Source organism: Perognathus longimembris, chromosome 15 (genome assembly GCF_023159225.1).
Source record: "Perognathus longimembris pacificus isolate PPM17 chromosome 15, ASM2315922v1, whole genome shotgun sequence".
Lineage (NCBI taxonomy): Eukaryota > Metazoa > Chordata > Mammalia > Rodentia > Heteromyidae > Perognathus > Perognathus longimembris.
In genome coordinates, this window is record NC_063175.1 from 46,388,621 (window position 1) to 46,414,551 (window position 25,931).

At 35.8% G+C, this 25,931-nt stretch overlaps 1 protein-coding gene across 5 annotated transcripts in view; it reads left to right on the forward strand.

The window, feature by feature from the left end:
- The window catches only part of Wdr7 (WD repeat domain 7), a 252,259-nt gene that overhangs the window by 123,201 nt on the left and 103,127 nt on the right, over positions 1-25,931 (forward strand). For all 5 annotated transcript variants that reach the window (XM_048363808.1, XM_048363805.1, XM_048363804.1 and 2 more), the window contains one exon: positions 11,191-11,412. In XM_048363808.1, the coding sequence (XP_048219765.1) occupies positions 11,191-11,412 (222 nt within the window). The remainder of the gene's footprint in view (positions 1-11,190; positions 11,413-25,931) is intronic.

Below are 25,931 nucleotides of genomic sequence, written 5' to 3' on the forward strand. Positions count from 1 at the left end.
AATTAAAGACAATTGTAATGATACAGAAGCAACATTGTTTTTAAACATATAGGAAATATGTATAAACATTGGTTCTCTAAGAACAAGAGCTTCTGGGTACAGTAAGTGAAGGGATATGGGCATATCGCAGGCTTTACTGACCAAGTCAGCACAGTGTGAACAAATTACTTCCTCCTCCTGGAGAGCAGCAGTCAAATCAGATTCGGCTGTGATCATTTTGTCAGTTATGTACTTTTCAAAAGTTCGTATCCAGGCAGGTTATAATTAGAAAACTTGGCATTTTTTTACTTACTGTCAAAGTAGATTTTCAAAACTTTTGAGATTCAGGGCTCTTTTAAGAAAATGACAGTTTATGTTCACAATATTTTTCTAAGTCTGAATGGTCCCTGTATAGTCCTGTTGTCTTGTTAACTGCATATTGTTCTTTTTTCTTATGTAGATTATTTTCAGTTTTCTTTTCCTAAGATGTTTCTTCTTTTCATAATGACTAGAATGATATTTTGTTTTTAGTTAATGATGTGATCAATTCAGTATATCTATTGATGTATCATTAACAAGTGGCTAGGAATAGCCATTTTCTACTCTAAAGTATATTGGCCAAGATTTAAAAATCTTACTATTGTAACTAAGGCCATTATAATTGTTTGTGATGAAATTTGGCTTTATAATATTTTATTGAGCCTCAAGATCTTACTAATTGACAGTATTGTGACATCAAAGTACTATTATACTTTTTCAGGTTAGCAGTTGAAACCATGTTTCTGTACTAAGAGAAAAATGAAGATCTCAGAGTTCAAATGTACTAAAAAGTAAAATGCTAGAAAATTTCTAAGTATTAGTTGATATTCATACTATGTATACTTGGAATTTTAAAGTATATGATAGCTAAAATAACTCATTAAAATTCATATTTAGTTACCCAGATACTACTTGGAAGATATCAAATGTCATCTACTTAAATAAAATGTCATGACTCTCATTTAGGTTGAAATCTATTTTAAATAAATTGAAAATGATCAGTTGTAAAATTGTAGATGAGATCATAAGTATCTGGCCATATATTTTTATTTGAGCTTTAAAAAATGAAGAACAAATTAATGTCGTGTAGAAATGACATTTTCATTAATATTAGCTTGAAACTGAGAATATTAGTGTAATAGCATATAAGAATTAAGTACAGAGAAAATTACCTTGACCATCAAATTTACACATATGGTCCAATAACATTATTAGATAAAGAGCATTCTCTGATATCACTTAATCTTTCAGGTAATAGAAAGAATATAAATATTTCACAACTTTTTCTTTTATAATACCTAAAGTAATGTAGGGTTGCATTGTAGCAGCTATTTAGCCACTAGGTTGAACATATATTGAAATTTAGGTATGAACTGTATTGATAAAGGAAGCATCATTTTAAAGTGCACTCCAGATCAAAGCCAAGATTATCTTCCAGTGAATTTTCTATCATGATTAACCTAATCTTATTTGTGTTCTATTTGATGCCAAATAGAAAAGTAGGAAAGATGTTAGGATTTATTTGGATAAAAGATCCAGGAAGCAGTTGATGGTTGCTCTGTGAAGTTGTCTTGTGTTATCTGAATCAGATTGATCATTATTTCGAAGCTCTCTTTACTAATCCTTTACATATCCATTTTACTCTAATCCAGTGACAAATTTGTAATAATATTTGGGGACTACTTTTGATAAGTGATACAGAGCTAAACAGTGACCAAAACATCTCTAAGTGCTAATGAGCACTTACTTGGTAGTCTATACTAATGCTTTAGTGCATGCCGAACAAGTTTAGATGTTAAGCTTTTTAGGAGGAGTGAATGATGGCTAATGATTATTTAATGACAGATCTCTGGACTGAAAGGCATTTAGCACTCAAAGTATACTGCAAAGCCTATTTCTCAAAGCTTCAGACAGGTTTATTTGGTCTCACCTTGAATAGAACAGTGCTGTATTGATTTCATTGGTGTGGATTTAAACACACTATCGGCTTAGAATAGCACTAGTATGCAGTAGAAAATGATTGTCTTAACCCTTAGCTATTCTTTTATATTGCCATATGAGTTTTTAAAATAATTATACATTTATTTCCAATATTTGGAAGTCAATATATAACTTTGGAAAATATGTGTACATGCACACTTATGATTTATATAATTTACTAGAAGATTTATGTAGAAGTAAGATTTAAATTTTTATTTGAATTAGTGTTTTTACTACATACTGTATTTGAAGAAACTTTTTTCCATAGATGTTGTTGGATGTTCATGATTTTCTAGACGGCATGCTGATTTTATCGTTGTATTAAAATTATTCTTTTGGTTGTGGATAATAATTTTTTTACTCAGTACTTCATATTTTTAGCATGTTTCAATGTTCCATATAAATTTCCATATAGAAGCAATATGATATAGCTACTTCATATGTTTGATAGCATATTTTCGTCCATCTTTTTCTAATTGTAAATCTTATTTGCTCATTATTTTAAGAAACATTTAAAATTTGCAGCATTAAAAAGATCTAATAGTCATTCATCTTGGAGCTTTTGCCCAGTATTAACAAGTTTCTATGTAACGAACCTGACTGAGAGGCCTGTGAAGATACTGAAAGTCAATCTAGATGATGTTGCCACGAGTGCTTACTCTCTTGTGCCCTTCACCTTGTCACATACTTACCCCACTTACCTTTCTTTGTCTATAGAATATGGGTATTGGTTTGGTTAAAACAGCTCCTTGACCTCTACTTTTCCTCTAAAATTTTCCCTAAATAGTCTTTTCTTGGACCTACAAGATGTTTTATAATTCTTTTTTTTTAACTTGTTCTTATCCTTTTAATGTCTTAGTGGTTGGTATTCCTGTTTGTGTAAAAGAATTGGGAAGTGATTGTAATAGGCCTATAATTTATGTCATTACCACAAATACATTAGTAGGTAGGTTGCACACTATAACTTAGCAGATGGAGTTTTTAGGGAGCTGATGGTTTTTATGGTGGTTGTTGTTTGTTTTCTTCAATTATTTAAAAAACAAACTTCAGTATTATCTGTTGGTACCTTTAAATGAGGAACCTTTTCTTCTTAACATATTTGAAAGGATATTTTTCCATAAGTAAATACTGTTTGTTATTTTATAAAAGTCAAATACATTAGTTTCACACAGTGGATAAAGTATTAGAGAAATTGTTCATTTATTCTTCTTGTTAGTAAGAAAAAGCAGGTTATGTAAGGAAAATCTTACTCATCTGATTATTTCATTAATGAAAGCAATCTGTGTTGAATCCTTGTGTAGCAATTTATAATACTGAGACTAGTAGTTTTGCACTGGTGTTAATAATTCTTTTATCTTCTCTTAATCTTTATTTCTGTTTGCTCTTCCACAAAGTCTCCTCCCAGCTAAGTAAACAAAAATAAATAAATAAAACCATCTTTGATATTTGTCTTTATCTATCATCAGTGTGTTTTCTCAATTTGGAAATTTTGTCTTAGAAATTATTAAAGGTAAGATCAGAAAGCTTTCTCTTCACAACTCTTCACAACTGAAGATTTGAACATCAGAGGGAATTCTGCTTTCCCTTGTAGCAGACATAATTTGTTTTAAAATTAGCCATTTAAAAATAGCACATTTTGGGGGCTGGGGATATAGCTTAGTGGCAAGAGTGCCTGCCTCGGATACACGAGTCCCTAGGTTCGATTCCCCAGCACCACATATACAGAAAACGGCCAGAAGTGGCGCTGTGGCTCAAGTGGCAGAGTGCTAGCCTTGAGCGGGAAGAAGCCAGGGACAGTGCTCAGGCCCTGAGTCCAAGGCCCAGGACTGGCCAAAAAAAAAAAAAAAAAAAAAAAAAATAGCACATTTTCAAAAACTCCACGTGTAGATTAAAACATTAAACTTTTTCTATTAGTATTCATTTCAGGAATGGTAGTTGTAGTAGCAGCAATGGTAGTAGTAATCCTCACAAATCAATGAGTTAGCCAGCCCCACATAGCTTGCAGGGTGATACGTTGGAAGAGCTGGAAAACAACAACAACAACAACAAAAAAAAAAAAACAAGGCACAGAGGCCATTTTGGTTTAATGGGTGCAAGATCCAAAGTAACTACTAGGAACTGGTTAGGAAATCATATAGAATAATTACTTGAAAGGAAATATTAAGGGACCTTAATTTTTATGTGCTTATTTGAGAAGGCTTGTAGTAAAGCAAACCATATTTATGAACAAAAAGTCAGTGAAAATTTGCCAAGTTACAATTACAGTTAATTTGATAGTCTTATTATAGCTGTCATAAAGTAATTTGAAATCATCTTCAGTAACCTCATAAACACCTAATCACATATCTACCTGTCATTTAAAAATGATGAAAATCCAAACATATGAAAGATCAGAAATCAAAATTCTCAATTGCAGACTAATAACACTCCAAACTTGCAATTTCTTGAAGCTCTCTGAACTACTTAGAAATCTTTGGGAAAATGAGAATTAGGCACTTTCCAACATGCACATTTCCTTACTAGAACCAGACAACACTATTGTTTAGATTGTGTCTTAATAATGAGCATATACTTAATGGTTTGAGGCTATGGTTTACTTTATCATTGGCTGTATCTTTTAAATATGAGTGTTTAGATTACTTTGCTTTCTTAACATTTCTTGTAAACCCAAAGATGTACATTCTTGATTATTTATATAACTAGTTAGTTAAAATTGAAAGCTGTCTTTAATCTTTGTATTTCTTCTTTAAATTTGTTTCTTCATTTTCCTTTATTGGTTGATTGTTTCCTTTTGTTTTGTTTTTGCAGTTCTAGAAATTGAACTCAGTGTCTTGTGCGCTACACTAGCAATTTACCTCTTGAGAAAAATTCTCAATACTTGAATTCTCATTAAAATTTACTTTTACAATTCTTAGAAATTATACTGGGTAATAACTTTTATCAAGTTTTGATAACCCACAAGATTCTGACTAAAACAAGAGTAAAACTTCAGATATCTGCTATTTCTGTTTCAATGCATCTGTTATTTGTGTACCATAAACATTTGCTTCAGGATTATCAAATATTTTAAAATTTTTAGTGTTATTATAAAGGTGATGTACAAAGGTCATGGTTTTGTAAAACCAGAAATAGCATTATAATGTAATTTGCTTAGAAAAATAAAAGCAAGAAATCTCTTAGAAAATTTAATTCACTCTAAAGAAAACTTTAATACCTTTAAAATTGGTTGTATTTAGTCATGTCATTGTTTCATTATTGGAACCAAATGCATAGTAACTCCCAAAACTTGAATACTATGAATTTCCATATGTATTCCTCCTCAGGGGTGGTACACGATCTAACCCCTTTGATCTCAGCTTATATCACTAAATGGATAGAGATAATTGCCCAGGTGAAAATGTTTTTAAGTGAATCCAGTAAATGATTCGTTATTTTATGAGTAAGAATGACCTCAGGTGTATCAATTTTGTTTCTCACTGTGCAGTTATGCCTAGGTAAAAATCTGCACAGAATACATTCTAAAACTCACAAAATGTTTTATATATCCTGCTGGATCTTCTACAGACCGATGTCTTGCCATTATCTTTATAAGTCAGCCTCATTGCAGGCTGTTTTTTGGTTGTTTTTTTTTTAGCAATAACTTTTGAGACAGACTCACTAGGTTTTCAGATATGTGTGTGTGTGTGTGTGTGTGTGTGTGTGTGTGTAGATTTATACAAGCAACTTGTACCATTGGCTTCCAGAAATTTTTCTTTCTTCAAGAGAAAGCTAATAATACTCCTATCAAGGTTATAATCTGTACAGTTCTTTTTGCTATTTGCCTCATACTCACCTTTGAAAGATAAATTGAACCAAAATTGAACATTTTTGGAAATCATTACCTACGTGGTTCCTCATTATCTGAATGTCTTAGATATGTGGGATTTTTTTTTTAATCCTCAATTTTCTCCTAAACTGAGAATGTTTACACTAAAGTTAGAGGTATAGAAAAGCAATACACTATTTGATGTTTTGATAGAGAATAACAGGAAAATTAAGATGATGCATGTCATGGGAAAACCAAGAACAGAATAGTTTCTCTGAAGAATAAGACTATTTCTGTTAAGAACTTGAAGAATGTACTTTGTCTTCAACGGTTAACGTTTCTAGTTGTCAAAATAACATTCCAAGGTAATGATATTAAATTTTATTAATAATAATTTTAAACTGGTCAGCTGTTTTGCTTTGAGCCGACTTAGTAGGAAATGATTTGACACATTTTATCAAATGTGCGCTCATACACAATACACACTTATGCAGAGATATTATTTCAAAATGGCTTAATCAGCAGTAGCAGTAGCAGAAAGAAGTATGCATTTGCACAACCCAGTGTGTTCCAGCAGGGGGCTATCGTGCATGCATACAAATTAATAGCATGCTTGTTCTCTGGTTTTCAAGTGAGTCTGAACAGTGCCCTTAGCCAAGGCAACTGTAAAAGCCTCCTACATTTGGGGAGCAAATTCCATCTGCTCAGTCAATAGACATGAGGAAAACACTGGCAGATGTGTCACATTAAGGACATGAACAACTAAAATATTCTTAATGCTAGGAAGGAAACTCCCACATTATCAACATTCTACACACACCTGCATTGGTAATAATAGGAAAATAAATATTGAATTGCACTGTAATAATTTTAGTAGGTTCATCTTTTTTCCATAGGAAGTAGAAAAGAAAATGAAAAGCAACTGCATTGTTTTACCTACATGCACAAGTAAAAGCCCATATATAACCATCTGCAGTTATACATTTCTTCCAAAATTTATTTGCCATGTAAAAATTATAAAGCTATAAGCTAGGTCAACAAATAAAAATAGCATGCAATACTCTTATAAAAAGCACTTAGATTAGGAAAGGAATTTAATTATATGACTAAGACTATTGTATACTTACCAGTGTGGGTATAATTATATATGTATGTATATTTATATTAAGAGTTAACACTTGATTAGCACATATAAAGATGAATAAAGACATGTAAAAATAAATTAAAAGTCCATTAAGTAACCAGGTATATTGATTTAGAAGTAGCCAGAATAAAAGTTATTTTGATTAAGGTATATATACAAGACCATTTGAATTCAACTTTTAAAAATCTAGTTTGAAGTGTCTTGATTAGACCAATTTCACCATCAGGTATTATTTTAAATTCACCTTTACTTACTATACAGTTTCATACATGCTTTTTATGGCCAATATTTGTTAATATCACATTTAAAATAACTTTGGGGTTGGGAAAATAATGATAGATAAAAAATGAAATTTTCAGAAAATTATTTTACTGCTCTGAAAATAGAAATATGTTCTAGTTTTATGGGTTAACATTTATAGCGCTTCAATGATATGTAGTGACCATTCTAATTGTGTGCTGTTTCCATGTAACTAAACATGTTTTCTAATTCTTGTCCTTTAGGTTGCCAATTTGGACAAGGTTCACTTTTCTGTATATACATTCATTTCTAAGTAACTAATCAAAACCTAGTATTAACAAGTACAGTTTGTTACAAATAAAAGGAGCTTGTAAAGATCTATAATGGAAATTACTTTTGCCTTAATTATTTAAAATAATCTCTACCTGCTGTCCTTTCGTTTTCTAACATGAGGCTGAAACCTGACAACTTACTGGTCTTCTTTGATTTTTTTTTTTAAGAAAGGTCATTGTTTTTCTATTTTTGATCAAATGTCATGGTTATTTTTAATATGTAATGCTATATATTTTAATTAAATGCAAACAGTTGGCACTTTCCTATACTAACAACAATTTATCTCTTATACATATAATTGGAAAATACTAAAAAAAACTTAATATTTTATTTATTATGGACAGATAACTATTTCTCAGTTTTCAAAATGATGTTTTAAGGTGTACACTGAAAATTCATGTGAAGATCATAAAACATTGTTGCCAGTATGACTGTTGCTTGGGCTCTATCATGTGCCAGAAATAAGTTTTGATTATCACTAGAATTATCACTAATTTCTTAATGTGAGAAATGTTTTAAGAATAGTTATAATCTTAAGGGGACTTGTGATTGAATTCAACCACATTATTTTTACTAGATACCTGTATGTAAGTAAACTGCTTTTAAAAAGCATTCTGATACTCAGTCCTTAAACAAATAAGCAAAATTTTGAAAACAGATTTAACAGCTCTTGAAGTATTTCTCAGAGTAATAAATTGTTGGCATGTACTTATCTAAGGTTTTAATACTTAATACAATAACAGCAATCTGTCAATATATGGTTAATTGCAGATATAAAGTATCTGCTGGTAGTCCATCTCTCATAAAACCTCCTTTAGCCTTAATTCAAATCCATTGATTCCTGTTCCAGTTAAAGCTGAGGAACTTAATATGTCTTTTAATCCTTTTATTGTAAGCTAGGATAAAATTAATTTTACCCTAGAACTGCACAAAGCCAATTAACATGATCTTTAGAGTTATTTAGTAAAGTGCTTCAAACTGTTAAATTTATCTTGACCTCTTGGTTGCACTCTCTGACTGCTTTTTAAATGAAGTAATCAATATCTCATAGCCCTTTAAATAGCTTAAATTTCTCAGATATTTTACCTGTGCTCTAGTTAAGCTGTAAGTAAAGTGTTTACTCCTGTTTGTGTAAAGCTGGAGTCAATTATGCTAAATCTAGAGACAATTATGTACTTTTGAGGAACACTGTATGAATTAAATGGTTGCTTTAATAAAATCAAAGCCTCATATTTTGCTAAAAGTAACCCGGTAATGAGGAAACATATCATTTCCACACAGAATGTATCCTGTCTGCAACCTAAAGTACAGAAAGAACATTTGTGTCCCTTTCCCATTGCACGTAGCTGATGTTTTCCACATAGAGCTAGTTGAAGGTATTAATTTTCTTACTGTGATAGGGTGATCAACCGTCCTGTCAAGAAAATGGATCTCCATGTCACCCTTTAGCATGATTAAATGGAGCTATGGCTCTGTGAAAAAATACCAAATTTTCCTGAGACAAATGAAAACTGTGGGAAGGTTTACTTTTCGAGAATTGTTTTACTTTTAATATTTCAACATCTCCCATTTGAGTGTCAGTTTATTTGTAGGAAAACATTGCAGCTAATTACAATATTCCTGCTGTTGTTCAACAGAAAACTCAGGCCAAACTAATAATGTAAAGATGCTTCCAAATTTGAACAATAAAAGAACGAGAAATTGTTTATAATTTTAGAATAGTAAAAAGAATATGCATCTGGACCTTATAGAATTATGAATAAGTGTCTCTTTTAGGGGGCGTCCTTGTCCTTTTTTGCCTCTATCCTCATTAACAAAGACCAATCATCTTTTCACATCTGAGTGATGACAAAAATTCCATACCGTAGAATATCAGCATCAGCCAAGTGGACAGTGTTATTATGAGCCTAGACACGTGCCAAACTTTAAATCACACCAAGTGATATTCCTGACAGCTAATTAAGATTTCATATTTTGGCCAATTAGCAGAGGGCACCTGTTAACAATTCTTTCTATTAGGTTAGGGATAAAATGTACAAATGGCTGTTTGAAAGTACATTATTAAAACTCCCCTAAGTCTTCATTTCTTCCCGAGGAGCTGGAGTTAAGACAAGATTGAAGTAATTAAACAAAAGGAACTGAGAGAAAGTGGGGAATCAGGAATAGAGGCGGAGCTCTCCGAGTGCCCCCGTTGTTTAATTTCCTACTGGAAGCAGCCCATGTGTGCTTGTGGGCCCCCTCCCCCTGCAGTGGCCGTTGCAGAGGCTGAACGGCTGGGGTCAATGCCTTGCCTATTGATCAGTATCCCTGCAGTCCCTTGCTCCAGCAGCTGCTTCATTGGCTTCTTTCAGGGCCTGCTTCAGTACATTAGAATAGAAATCCATAACCAGAGCTGTGCTCATCCAAGCAAGGGAAGAAACTAAATTAAATGGTATAAAACAATCTTGGATCAGGAGTTTGTGCCAATTCATCTTGATCTAAGATGTCACACCGGGCTCTCTGTCTGAGCACCTGGGCTAGAGGCAGCCATAGTGAAAATAGATGGAGTTGCGATCATTCATTTGTCAGCTAAGGAGCAAGGCAGCGGTTAGCAATTCCCTTCTGCAGAGGTCAGCTGACAGAACAATCAGTGCAACTGCAGAATAGAGCTTTCCTTTGAACTATTGTTATGGAGCATGCTCTTGCTGAGACATGGGGGAGGGGAGCTGGTTTGCTTCCTGTTTCCAGAATATACTACTTAAAGAGTAAAATATGTAGGACTATAATACACTATAATACCGGGAATCTGGCTGCAGTGGCATTGTGTTCTTATTGTTTGTGTCTGCTCTTGCACATAAATAAAGTTGGTTGTAAATGCACATACTGCCATATAGACTATCAAACTGTTAAATATTACTTTGTCTAAAATTAAGGTGATTTCAAACACAGAAGCCCTGATCATTGTTTTTTTTTTTCTTGGTATGGTTAAGCTTTTGCATGGTTTTTGTGTTTGTTTGTTTGTTTCACTTTAGTTACCTTAACTATCACAGATCATACTTACACTCTGTTTTACTTTGAATCTATAATAGCATAAATCCTTTAATACTCTTTTTAAAAATTAAGTAGTTGTACAAAGAAGTTACAATTCCATTTATCAGCATATAAATATAATGCATCTTGATCAAATACCTGCTAATATTTTCATAAACATTTTCTCTGTCTTTAAAAAGCTAGAAAAATTCTGTGAAGTGGGAAAATGTACACTATGGTATCAGATTGAAAAATATTTGTTAGTATTAAATATTTGAGGATTGTTTTTAAAAAATGTAATTGATGAAATATGACTTTTGTAATGATTTTGTGACATTGAAGGAGCATCATTAAGCAGCATATGTGTAATCAGAAATATACTACACGAAATTTCACAAACTAGGAACATGGGTAATAACTAAAATTGTATTAAAATTACATTTTTAAGGATAAATCTATGCTTTGTGGGCTCATTTGAGAATTTGTATGATGTCCAGAAAAAACCCAAAAAACTATAACAACAGCAACCACCAACCTTTTTGTGTGCTAGTTATCATTTCCATTGCTTAGACTCAGCTATGTCTTTTTGCATCTGTCCAGTTGTTCTGGTGTACTTTGTTGAAAACACTTTTAATTTATATCCCCATGTTTTGGTCTTTAGGTTGTTTATCAAGTGTCCCACAAATGAAGAAAATTTCTACATCTTATGAGGAAAGACGGAAACAAGCCACTGCGATTGTTTTACTAGGCGTTATAGGAGCTGAATTTGGTGCTGAAATTGAGCCTCCCAAACTGCTGACTAGACCTCGGAGCTCTAGTCAGATTCCGGAAGGATTTGGGTTGACTAGTGGAGGATCCAACTACTCCCTGGCCAGGCATACTTGTAAGTTTTCAAGTTACTCATGAGAACCTGTTGTTTTTCAGCATGTTATTTGCCAGCAGAATATTAAGTACAGCCTAAGTTTGGGCTCATCTACAATGCATGAGTGAAGTTGTAAAGCAATACAGTCTCATTGGAATGTTGCTTTTGGGCTTTAGTTACCAAAAATTTGTAGCTAGGTTGATTTTTGGTTTGGGTTTTTCGTTCGTTGTCATTATGCTTGCCAAAATTTGTGAAAACTTGATTCAAGTTAAAACTTTCTTTTTTTTTTGGCCAGTCCTGGGCCTTGGACTCAGGGCCTGAGCACTGTCCCTGGCTTCTTCCGCTCAAGGCTAGCACTCCGCCACTTGAGCCACAGCGCCGCTTCTGGCCGTTTTCTGTATATGTGGTGCTGGGGAATCGAACCTAGGGCCTCGTGTATCTGAGGCAGGCACTCTTGCCACTAGGCTATATCCCTGGCCCAAGTTAAAACTTTCTTAAGTAATTTCTGAAGAACTATGTAACTTGTCCTGAATGTGATTTCTAAAGTCATAGACAGGAAATATCAAAGAAAACAGCTTAGGTAAAGAGTGATGAATTATTAATTATCTTTGCAGCTTAAAAATTCCACTTACAATTTTTAAATGACCTCTAAACTGTTACAGTGTGAATTCAAAGGTTTTGCACCACACAGCTGTCTTCAGATCTATGCTTGTTATGTGGACAATAGGTTAGGGTGTTTGAGAATGAGGCTTTGAGCTACCTGAGCACTAGCATTCCTTAGAGTCTTCCTACTTTGTTGAAAACTCATTTCTAATGAATTTCATCATCTTTAGGGACCAAGCAGTCTTGCTGACTGTACCACAGATGATTCTTTGTAGTACAAAATGCTGTGTGTCACCCTTTCCACAAGCAGAAAAGGTTCATGTTATCCAATAGTTACCACAGGGAGCTTCACTTCACCATTGTCTCATACTTTTTGTAAAAGCCAGTAGCCCAGATAGTGACTTTTGCTATGAAAATATTCAGTAGACTAATTGCTGCTTTTGTATTTTTTTCTTTAAGATGCTTAATTTAGCAAATATCTATCCATGACTATCTCTTGATTTCTATGTAACATTATGAATAAGAGAATAATAATTAACAGTACCACCATAAATAATAAAGCAACTATTTTGAGCTTTATTTTTAAACTCTTTATATAAGTTCTATCATCATGATATCCCTACAAACTGGTTATCTGACCCAAACTTGTTACTTTGGCTTGCTCCCTCTAGCAAGTAGTAGTTTTTGTGTCCCACCTAGTTGGTTGGTTGCAGAGCTCATGGTTTTGACTGCTCACTGTCTCCTAGTTGAAGAGGGCATGAAGACTAAACATGTGCTATGACTTTGTAATTTGTACTTTTCTATCCTCTTATTAGATCTTTAAAATAGACCTTAGACATTCTAAAAATGGTTCAGCTAATAAGTGGTAAAACCTAAACCTCAACTCAAGCCTCTTGAGATCTGAAAACTTCTTTCCTGTCCAGACTCTTTCCCTCTCCTTTAGAGGATTCCAGACTACTGGTCTCCAACTCTCACTTCTATCCTGCTAACCATTTCATAAATTCGTCAGATTCTCTACTTATAAAACCCTGCTCAAACAAATCTTCCCTTGTCTACAAAGAACTCTTAATGAGGCTTACCTATCAGTGTCCAGACAACCTCAAAACTCTCCTACATGGTTTCTTACCTAGATGTACATTTAGAATAGTGGAAACATTTTTGTGATTTTTTAAAAAAATTCTGGAGGGGGCTGGGGATATGGCCTAGTGGCAAGAGAGCTTGCCTCGTATACATGAGGCCCTGGGTTCGATTCCCCAGCACCACATATACAGAAAACGGCCAGAAGTGGCGCTGTGGCTCAAGTGGCAGAGTGCTAGCCTTGAGCAAAAGGAAGCCAGGGACAGTGCTCAGGCCCTGAGTCCAAGCCCCAGGACTGGCCAAAAAAAAAAAAAAAAAAAAAAAAAATTCTGGAGGTTTTCAAACTTCTTTGCATTCTATGTCTCCATCTAATCTATTCCACATTTTAATGTTGATAGTCATATCTTTTTTTTTTTTTTTTGGTTGGGTTTTTGTAACTGCATTTTTTTTTTTCTTTTTTGGTCTTTTCTTTTTTGGTGCTGGGGATCGAACACGACGTTGCACTTGCTAGGCAAGCACTTTGCCACTGAACTACATCCCAGCCCCATAGTCATATATTTTTTTTATTACAAATGTAAATCTTTAAACTCTTCTAAGGACATTGTGGATATTGATATTTAAAATGAAAATTACTGTTCTTTTTAATTCATTACTGTATTTAGTGACCATTATCCACTTTAAAGTATATGAACAAAATTTTGGTAGTCTAGATAACTCCAAAAGTGAGGTCCAGATGAACCTAAATAGCAAATAGCTATTAGATAAATAGATAAATGCCTCAGATGAAATTTAAAAAATAAGGTAGGTGTCCTGATTACATTTAAATTTATCAGTTTAAGTCTTGTTCTCTTGTATAGAACCATCCAAATGCTACATGTTTCTATATTTTACTTGGTGATTTATAATCAGTTATGTTTATTAATATGTTATAATGCTAAACTCCCAAAAGCTACTATATGTATGTCCATGTTTGTTTATGTGGCATTATGAATACATTGGTGCCATTAAATATTTACTTGTTGGGACCTTATTGAATGAGGTAATAATTATTATCTTTGTGTTGAGATAAGGCCATTAAGATACAATATTTGATGAACTTTAATTGCCAATGTAGTTAGATGCATAGATAATGAGGGTTTTTTTTTTAAATTATTTATTTATTTATTTATTTATTTATTTTTGCCAGTCCTGGGCCTTGGACTCAGGGCCTGAGCACTGTCCCTGGCTTCTCTTTGCTCAAGGCTAGCACTCTGCCACTTGAGTCACAGCGCCACTTCTGGCCATTTTCTGTATATGTGGTGCTGGGGAATCGAACCCAGGGCTTCAAGTATATGAGGCAAGCGCTCTTGCCAGTAGGCCATGTCCCCAGCCCAATAATGAGTTTTAACCTGCCTCACAGGCTGTTCTATGGAAACGTACAAGGGAGTCAAGCCCTTGTTATCTATATTAATGGGAAAAAAGAGTAACTCTGATGCATATAATTCAAATCTTGCTTTGTTTTGTAATATATTTTATACTTTTATTTAGATCTAGATAGTTCTTTTTGGGGACTTACAGTTTGCATATAGAAATAATATTGAAAAAAAAGAGCTAAAGGACTCTGAAGTTGGTAAAAGTCTAGACTATGTTGCCCTGTTAGCTTGTACCCTCTCTTCTATGCAATAAATGATGGGGCTGTTTTGATGCTCATGACCTTTTTTATTTATTTGTTCTGTTTTTGTTGCCAGTCCTGGGGCATGAACTCAGGGCCTGAGCACTGTCTCTGACTTCTTTTTGCTCAAGGGTAGCTCTACCTCTTGAGCCACAGCGCCACTTCTGACTTTTTTCTATATATGTGGTGCTGAGGAATCGAACCCAGGGCTTCATGTATACAAGGAGAGCACTTTACCACAAGGCCATATTCCCCGCCCCACTCATGACCTTTTTTATCCTGTTAATCTGTTTCTGGAATGCAATAAAAAATATTCCAGAGAGTTCATCTTCAGCTCCTTCGTATTTTCCTCTCTGTGTAGATGTAGAGACTGTCTTGTTTCATATTAAAGGAATTTATTTTTATTATAATCCACCATGAGGCATTACTATTAGACTATTTTAGAAGATTGGTAATAGTATTACCTTGTGGGTTCCTTAGTTCTTTTTTTTTTTTCCAGCTTTTCTGTTCATTTTATAATTGTAGAACTATGCTGGCACATCCTTTGTAAATTCCATTTTGATCTCTCATTAGCTTTTGGACTTTGGGCAAGTGTCATAAGTCATTTCCCTAGGCGGCAGACTCTGAGACAGATTTGTGGTGCATGAGTGTTCCTAGGATCAATAGCTTGAGAATAAAAGGAGGATTGGACAAAGGAGTTCCATTCCATAGAAAGCCTCAGCTGATCTTAGGAAACTCTAGGACTGCGATGACTCATCCTAATTTGGGGCACAGACCTCAGTTTTTAATATTCCTATCAATCAGTTATTGAGTTAAAGGGACTATGACCTCAGATAGACAGCTTTCCTCATCTGATGCAAAACCCTACGGAGGCTCTCAGCTGAAACTTATCAGCAGCTCACCCATATCCCCACATGATTGAGGAAGTATTTCTCAGAAGCAGGGTTATGGACTGCCTCCCCCTCTTCCAACTGCAGCATATTATCATCTATGTATGTCCCAACAGAAATTGAGAAAGGAAAAGCCTTCCACTTACATAACACTTAAAATTCCAAACCTAATAAATACCTCTTGTCACTTGCAAGACAGACTTACCCCACACCTAGCATATTATGAGGCACACTGGTGACAGCTTGCCAAGCATTCTGCTGTGCACTTTGTATGCCTGATCCTATTTAATCTCAAAGTTCTGTTACATAAGTACTGCTACATTCCCATTTGTCGCATGAAGTAAATGAAGCTTTGCCTAGTACTGTCAGACACACTGAAGATTAGTGAAAGTGGACACATTTTTTTATGGCAACAAACAGAGGCCAGAGGTTAAAAGTGCAAAAAAGTGCCGAGCTTGCCAGATGTCACTGGCTCATACCTATCATTATAGCTACTCATGAGGTTGAGACCTGGAACATAGAAGTTCAAAGCCAGCCTGGGCAAACACGTCTGTAAGACCCCAGCTCGTTAACCAGCAAAGTGCTGGTCTGAGGGCATTGCTTAAGTGATAGAGTGCCAGCCATGAACAAGAAAGCTGAGTGAAAGCCTGAGGCCCTGAATTAAACAGGCCCTAATAGAGGCACACACATTTGCACATTACAGACACACACAAGAGCCAAGCTTATGCTTGGACTTCAGTGTTCTGGTTTTAGAGCAGAATGGTTTTTCTCTTTCACACAGCCCCTTGTGTTATAAACAAGTGGCAGTATAAACAAGTAAATAAGGAAGTACTGCTACAGAAAGGGAGGTCACCAAGTATCAGGTTTTCTGTAACTCTCAATATATTTTCAGTCTTTCATTGGTACTATAGAAATACAAGCACATACAAAACCCACATCTGTATGCTTTGGGAATGGTTTTCACGTCATATGTGAATATGTATTAGAGAAAATGACTTTTTTTTTGACAGTATATTTTTAGAAATGCTGTAGTGCTGGCCAAGGTGCACAGTCTCACTGCCATTGCATGGAAGTGCCACTATGTGTGTTTATGTGTTTATCCCAGGAAAGGGAACACCAATTCCATTCAGTTCTCAAAAGAAAGTCATGAAAATTAAAATTAAGTGGATAGAAACCACTGTAAGAGCATGTCAAAATAATTGCTCATCTGTTATTATAATTCTTAAAACCAAGGTGAACTTATATCCTTCTTGCTTTAGCTACCATACTGCTGGGCTAGATTTACTTCCCCTGGTGCGGAGATGCTAAGCTTACTCCCTTATCAGTGCTCCTCTTTTCACCCTCTCCCCTGCTGGCCACCTGCTGGTCAGGTGCCCAAGGTGGAGTGAGGGACACGGGTTAGCCTAAGGTGCACGTGGCCGAACGAGATCCCCTTTTCCTCCCTCCTTACCCACCAAGGAAGCCAGGCGCAGACGAATCTCCGAGATGCTTCGGAGAGCAATCCAATTTAATCGGGAGGGACTCACAGTAATATAGTAGTGATGACGAGGATTGAGCATGAGCCGGCGATAGGCCGGTGAGCTTATCCATCCAAGAGCAGCTCCCAAGGACCTCCCTCATGGGCTAATGTCACTTCCCATAGTACCGCCCTGTGGGCAAAGCCTGCACAAAAAGGGAGCACACATGCTGGCTGGCGCTAGGTGGGGGATGGTCTCAAAGCTACCCCTTCTGGTTCCGGACCCAGAAGGAGATAGGTGTGGCTCACTTCCACACTGCCCCAGGGCTGGGGGAAAGGGCGGTGTCTCCGGAGCACTCTCCTCGCCCTTCCTCCCTTAAGGCCAAGATGAATCCCCAACACCATACCACCAAATAAAAGCAGCATTTAGGTGCTACCTAAGGAGTACTCTGGAGTTTTATATTGTTGTGCATTTATCTGTAATTTTGTTTTATGAAAATCTCCAGATATCCTTATGCTTTCTAACCTGAATATTTTATTGATTGAATGTGTTGTGTAATGATTGGTTTTGTAACGATCTTTTCCCTTAATTTTTACATAGATAGTTAAAGTAGGAGAAAGTTAAGCCAAATATTAAATAAGTATGTGTATTTCTGTGCGAGTGTGATAGAATGCAAATGCTCTAAGACTGAGTTTCACCTACAGACCCACATCTCCAGTATTATTTTTGTTTTTATTTTTAATTAATTTACTTTATTGCTCTTATAGAGGTGATGTACAGAGGGATTACAATTATATGAGACAGGTAATGAGTACATTTCCTTTCGTACAGTGTCTTCTGTCCTCCACTCTCCCATTCCCTCCCTCCCATCTCTACCCATGAGTTATATAGTTTACTTTCTTCAGTGTCCAGTCAGTTTCACTGCTCCACTTTTTACCGCCCTTTTTCCTCAAGTCTGTATGTTCCCCCATCCCTTCCAAAGATATACACTTGAATACACCATAAATAAGGAAATTAAAAAACCTAAGAACTAAAAAACATAAGAAAAGGAAAAGAGAGATCTCTTGTTTCTGTATATTGGAGTTTGTTTCAATAGGTGTTTTGTTTTATACAGGCACTTGGGCATTATACCTTTTTGTTTCTCTCCTAAGAGTTATCCTCTTTTTGTCTCACTATGTATAAATATCTAGAGTCTTGCATAATGTATCATATCGCAGTTTAGATCTAATTTCCTCATATCAAAACATCCACTTTTTGTTTCACTGAGCTTGGCTTACCTCACTTAACATGATTTGTTCTAGTTCTATCCATTTCCATGCAAATGACATTATTTCTAATGGCTGTATATAATCGCATTGTGGATAGATGCCACATTTTTTGGATCTACACAACTGTGGTGGGGCATCTGGGCTGTTTCCATACCTTGGCTCTTGTGAATCGTGCAGCAATGAACATGGATGTAGAGGTGTCCTTATCATATCCTGGCTCATGATGTTCAGGGTATTTTAACTGTGAGATTAGGGCAAAGTCAGTGTACTGAAATGGATAACCAAACTAGTAGTAATTTCAAGTTATGAAGAAAAAAAAAAGCAATAACAAGGAAAGTACAGATGACATTTGCAAGGCAAAAGAATGGGTATTTCACCATGCAGTCATTAGTTCCCTGGTTGCTGAGTTGCTACTCTGGCCCATAGAGACTGAATTTTTATCTTTGTCATCTTAGGTTTCCAGTTCTTGATACTACACACCTTTTTGCCTAGGCTGACCTGAAATTCATTAACTTCTTGCCTCAACCTCTCCAGTGCTGGAATTACAGGCTTGTACCACCAGACTCTGCTATTTGTGTCATTTTGTTAAGTTTCCTATGTAATTTTAATGTATAGTCAGAATAGATCAGTGGAATATGGGATCTTTTACAGTTATTTGAAATTGAGTCTTTTATGATCATTCTGATCATTTAATTACCTTAATGCACAAATTGTCCATTTCTGTCACATTTTCAAGGGAAGAGATGATGGGAACTCGTCAGAATGAATAAATGACATTTATACTACTCTCAGAGATAATTCTTTAGGCAATTTACCGTTTTTATTGCAATGTCATTATATTTGAACCAGATTGCTTGGGTTTGAATCTTGGCGCACCGCTTAGTATCTTGAGGAGCTTTAAATCCTTTGTGGTTCTGTTTTGCCATCTAGAAAATAGGGATAATAATAATACCCATGCATTAAGTAACCTGTGTAGGTAAAACATGTAGAAAATGACCTGACAACAAAGTACTTTTTAAATGTTAGACATAATGTTTGTTCCTACAAATGTTTGTAGAAAGAATAAGGAGAGGAAATAACTCCTTAGGAATGTGTACTGACTACTTCTTTTTTTTTTTTATTTTTTTGGCCAGTCCTGGGCCTTGGACTCAGGGCCTGAGCACTGTCCCTGGCTTCCTTTTGCTCAAGGCTAGCACTCTGCCACTTGAGCCACAGCGCCACTTCTGGCCGTTTTCTGTATATGTGGTGCTGGGGAATCGAACCCAGGGCCTCATGTATACGAGGCAAGCTCTCTTGCCACTAGGCCATAGCCCCAGCCCCCTGACTACTTCTTAAACTCTTCCTAAGACACAAGGAAGTAGGTTTTACTACCAATGTTTTATATACGACTGAACTAACACAAGAAACTTAAGTAATGTCTTTAAACTTTTCTGTCTTGTAAGAGATTTGAATCCAAATTATTTTTCCTCAATGCTTATGATTTTTTTCCCCAACCACATGCTAATTCCCACTATTTGTGGCAGGACATTTCATTCCCTAGAAGACTTACTTAAAAATACATTTTCCTTTGGCCACAGTATTATATATACATTTAAGTAAACACTTTTTTAACTTAATGTTTTGTTTTTATTTCTATCTGGATGAATTTCTATATATTTATTATATTCTTTTTCATTTTAACCACATAAACTCATATCAGATGGAAAATTAGACTCATTTTGTTTTTAGTTGTGAATAATTTATGTTGCATAACAACTTTATCATCTTTAACTGCATTCTGACAATTGCATTACAGACCCTGTCTTGATGATGTAATCTCATCCTTGGTCTCCAAAAATACTTTTAATTTGTTCTCATTTTTTCTTAATTTGATACATTTTATGAGCTTTAGGGTTATCTTCTATAAAACAAGTAAGCTAGACAAGGTTAATTCTAAGGTCACTTCCATCTAAAATTATAGTTCTGTGAAATTATTAATGTGATATATTATTATCCTAACTGTAGTGCTTGCATTTATTATTTCCACCTGAACTCACCTATCCTATTTTGATTGTTGTTTTGTCTGCCGCTATCTGCTTCATAGTGCACACAGTGCTGTATACTTGAAGCCTAGCATCTTTAAAACATTTTCTTATTTATGTCTCTCCTTATACCTACCTAGTACCAGCTCACCAAGCAATAACTTTTTCTGCATTAACTCATTCTAAAAACATCTCCAGTTTATAGACTTATATCTTGTGGGATATATTTGCACTGTAAGCTACAAATGAGCAAATCATGGCTGGGTACCAAACCTAGCCCTCTGCCTGTTTTTACAAATAAAGTTTTATTGGAATACAGCCATATCCACTTGTTTGTATATTGCCTTTGGCTAGTCTTTCTACAATAGCAGAGTCAAATAGGTTTAATTGAATTTGTATGGACTTCAGGGTAAATAAATTTACTACCTGGCTATTTAAAAAACAAGAAACTGCAAATACTCACCCCTGCTGTAGTACTTTCTTTCCATTTAATTTATGAAAGGACTTTGAGGTGATTTTTGTAAAAATACCTCAGAATCAAATATAGTGTTCATGATAGTTTGAGAATTCTATCCTTACCTCAGGATCAAATATAGTGTTCATGGTAGTTTGAGAACTCTGTCCTTACCAGAATCTAAGTAATATACAAAGGCTTTATAACAAAATTTTAGTCTACAATTTGATGCAGCATTAGTATGAGACTCTTTAATTCCATTTTCCATTTTACTTCAATTTTTAGTTTCCTTAATTGCTTGCCACTTGATAGCCTGAGTAGCAGACTTAATGACAGACTTTAGTGTTGTACTGCCACAGTGGTACCTTTTTTTTTTTCCTATACGAGACATTCTTATTTCTCATTTTGAATTGACTTGGTCTGTTAACTAACTTGTCCATACTTCATCACATAAATCTTAATAACATATATTCGTTCTAGGGTCTGTGTAGTTAGTATTTAAGTTTCTGTCAATTCAAACAATTTTATTACCAGGAAGGGGCCATGGAAGACATCCAGTCTAACTCCTCAGTTGTAGAACTTTTGATGGCTCTCTTAGAAGTCTTTGGTAAGAAGTGAACAGATAGATTTTGCGAACATCTTTGTAGATTCCCTGCTGGGTCCTTAGAAAACACAATTTCCCAGACTGGTGAGAGGTAGGGGCTTGAGTCTATTTATTTCTTTACACTTTGGCCCACATAGGCAAACAGTAAGTCCTTCAGACTTCTTGGTGCTTCCCAATTCATCTGGGCACGGCCAGAGCCCAAGTCCACTAGACGACTTGAATGCTTGAATGAAATCAATAAGTGTAGAGTTCTTTCTTTATACCTTCAGTTTGAAAATTATGTTCTACAGAGCCCTAGGGTTCCATAGAAATGGCTCAGTGGCTGTCTGGACTCAACACTAATTCAAGCACAGCAGAACTGATTTTTTTTTTAAGTTAGAGTTTGGCAGCACATTGTATTTTCCAAAAGGAATTTTCCCAAACAGGGAAAGATTTTTAAAGTCTGAAAAATAGAAATTATGCATTCTTTAAAACCTTTTTTTCCCATCCAAACCTGCTCTGCTTCTGCCCTTCTCAGATGATAACTACCTTTTTTTTCCTTCTAAGTTTTTAGGCTTATCCCTTACTCTGATATGCTACCCTATCTTATTGAATTGATCTTGAAAATATTTCCAAAATCAACTCCATCCTACCACCTTTATAGTTATCTCCAATGATTGGCCACCTTTCTTCTTATCTAGGTTCCTGACAAGCATTCCCTATTTCAGTGTGTAATAATAAAAATGTTCGTGTACATACAGTCATAAAAATATAAATTGCCTAGGTATGAACCTGAAAAACACACTAGAAAAAATAATTGAAATCTTACTGAGATTTTAACAATCTAAAATAATAGAAAGATTCACTCTTTTATGGATGGTAGTGTATAATGTCATAAAGATAGCAATTTTCAGGAATTTTTCTAAGAATTCATCCGTTCAAACAAAATGTCACTAGGCACTTTGTTGGTATTATTTTGGCTATTGACCATCATTAGTTTTTTTAATCGAACCTTAAGCATTTTAGTAGATTTTTCACTATCATTAGAAATTTCATAATCATACATTAAATTGGGCTGGGCACTTTGGAGAACTCTGTGGGAGTTATTCTACTGTACTATCTTGTGGGGAAGGACATAAACTCTTCTGGAAGAGTATAAAAGCTGTAGTTACCTAGAGCAGTTAAAGGAAATTACTTTGAGATTGTATATAGAAACCTGAAAATTTTTAAAGGAAGGCAGGGAGGAAAGGAGGTACAGCTGACAAGGAGATAGAAATTATGCCAGTTGTCTGCCTAGGGAAACAACTTCTTGCTAGTATCAAGTGGTTAACTACTAAAAGAAGTAAAAAAGAGGGTCCAGAAATAATGTGTGTAAAAATAGTAATTACTACTTTGAATAGCTAGGGTTCAGGCCAGAGGAAGAGATTAAGATTAGGCTTCTCTCTAGTGGAAGTGGCTACTTGCAGAATACCCTGCCAGTGGGAGAGGCGAGGGATGAAGGATCTTGACAAAGGGTGTGGCTGAGGTGGTAGAAAGTCACTGAGATGTGGGCTGCTTGGAGCTGCTCTCTGTGTTCCTGGTTGAGTGGGAGTTGGGGCTGCTCAGCAGCCCCCTGTAGTTGGAGCACACTGGTCCAAACTGGGGCTCTGGGTGCACTCCACCATTCTTCTAGTGTGGGGCTGGGCCAGTGCTGCTGGGAGGGAGGCATCCTGCCCCTGAAGGGTCACTCCATGAGTTCTCTGGTCAGATCTTAACATTCTGGCTCCACCAAAGGGTTATTTGGAGAGTCTAGCTTCAGTGGAAACACAGTAGAATGGGAACTAAGATGTTAGAAATTGTCTTCTGTCTTTGGAGAAATAACTCATTGTTGAAATTCTGAAATATTGTCTCATAAGGGCGAACTTTTAGGTCACTACAGTTTCCTTTCACTGCCTCATTCTTTATAATGCTAATGATGTTATCTTTAAACATTTTTAAATTGAGTTATTGTAATGTTATGGTGGGAAAAAATTGTTATCTATTTTTTTTCCTCTCTTAGAAGTACCCATGTTATGGCTAACTAGATCTCTATGTAATACAATCATGTAGCTGCTGAAAGGGGTAAGTTTAAGACACCAAAAGAACTAGGCCAGGCATCAAAAATAAATAATTTCTGCCTGTGTGTGGTAAGTTCAGCTAACTGCATTTTGTATTTACAGATAAGTAAATGGTAGTTGGCAACTTTGCCCCCAGATTTGCATTTCAATGGTCTATTAATGTCCCTTCACTTACCTACTACTTCAGAGGGATGTTAGTGATAAGAAATAATTAATGACTGGTTGACAAGATCACATCTTTGATTATAAGGTACAGTATGTATACAAATTCTATATTTAACTTTTATTTGCCATATAATTGCTATGGATTTCTGGGCTTGCTACTAGGTACTTTATCAGACTGAAGAAATGGTTCCTATCATCTCTTATCCTCAGTCCCAGTAGACATTACAATGTATTTTCTCCAAAATAGAAAAGGCAGTCCAGTTCCATTATATGTTGTAAAATGTTGCAGTGCCATCCATTTTAGCTGTGGTTGTCAGTTCACCAGGACAACGTTCTGGGAGTTTAGAAAATGGCAAGCCAGAAGATTTTCTAGTGTTTTCTGTTGAATGGCTTAAAGAGAGAATACTATTGGCAGGTGGAGAATTCTTTGTACTTTTAAGCACTAGAAAACGGTTTCAGGCCAAATGAAGATAATGTATTAAGCCCATGCTCATTTAAAATTCTGCTTTGTCTGACTGACCGCCACATTATAGAATAGTCTGCTCAGAATGTCTCCACAGCTGCTTCAGTGACCTCCCCCTGCCAAGGGCAGCAGCTGGCAGGAGTAGAGCAGGCTACTCTGCTTCTGGGAAGAGCAGAGTTCTGGGCAGTAGCACAAATCCTAAAATATTGATATGGCCACTCGTCAAGTACAGCAGTATTACAGAGTTATATGCAGTATGCCATTCAAGCTGTTTCCATTGCCCAGAAATCACAGTGCTGAACCTATATGTTGTCAGTCAAGTATATTTGGATAACTAGTAGGGTTTGCCTTTGTGGACATTTATGTAGCACATACTGCATCATCATATAAGATGCTTACTTAAAGATGTGACATTTAGGGCTAGGGACATGGCTCAAGTGGTAGAGCACCTGCCTAGCATGTACAAGGCTCTGAGTTCAAATCCCAGTACCAGTTTTTTTAAAGATGTTTTAAAAATTCTGAGCAATATTGGATGCTGGTGGTTCATGCCTGTAATCCTAGCTACTCAGAAGGCTAACAACTGAGGATCTTGATTTGAAGCCAGCCTAGGTAGCTGGCTAACTACCAACCAACCAACAAACAACAAAAGCCATAAAAAACCAACAAACCAGAAAGAGAGATGTGGCTCAGTGGTAGAGCAGCCCTAGCCTAAAGCAAAAAGCTCAGTGACACTGCCCATGCCCTGAGTTTAACCCCTAGGACTGGCACCCCTCCCCCCCCCATGCAAATGCTAAGCATGTTAGAAGCTGATGGCTCACATCTATAATCCTAGCTACTCAGGAGGCTGAGCTCTGAAGATCATGGCTGAAAGCCAGCCCAGGCAGGAAAGTCCATGAAACTCTTATCTCCAATAAACTACACACACACACACACACACACACACACACACACACACACACACACACACACACACAGATGCTGAGCAAAGAAAGTTACTGCCTTTCTTCTTTTGCACTGCCCTTAAATCATGTATGGCAAGCCACCAAATGTTCACAGATGCAAACTCCCTCTGATTATTCTCTTTGAATACATGTGGTGCGGATGTAGTGGTGTTAAGGACTGCAATGCATTATGTATTAGCTTGTGCCATAGGAAATTGACATTTCAAAAGTAAAAGATGGTCAAGGAGTAGTAATTTCGCATAGCTCAACCTAACCAGAAAGTATCAGCTGTGCTAGGATTTGGAAGTATACCAAGTCATTAAAGCAAATTATCCAAGCCAGAGTTCAGATTAACAGCTGTACAAAAGACAGACAGAAATAATGGTAAGGGAAGTAAAGGTTAATGAGTGATTTGTGACTCAGTCCACACTTCTGCTGCTCGTGTGAGATGTGATCACTGTATTGGCAAAAAATATTTTGGCCTATACATTTTTCACCCTGAACAATGGTTTTTATGTCCAGATTACATAAATCCTTGCTATTTAAGTGTTTCAAATTTGCTTATGTGGTTGCCTTTCTGACATCCCACATGGCAGAGTTTTATCTCTGAACTCTACCTACCTTTCTGACTTGTGTGTCAGTGCCTTACATGCCAGCTTCCTGCTCTAGTCTTTTTTCCCCCTTTATTGTCAAAGTGAAGAACAGAGGGGTTACAGTTTCATATGTAAGCCAGTGAGTACATTTCTTGTTCAACTTGTTACCTCCTCCCTCATTTTCCCCACCTCCCCCTCCCCCTCTCCTCCCCCCCATGAGTTGTACACCAAATGGTTTTGTATATATTGCTTTTGAAATCATCTTATACTTAATGACA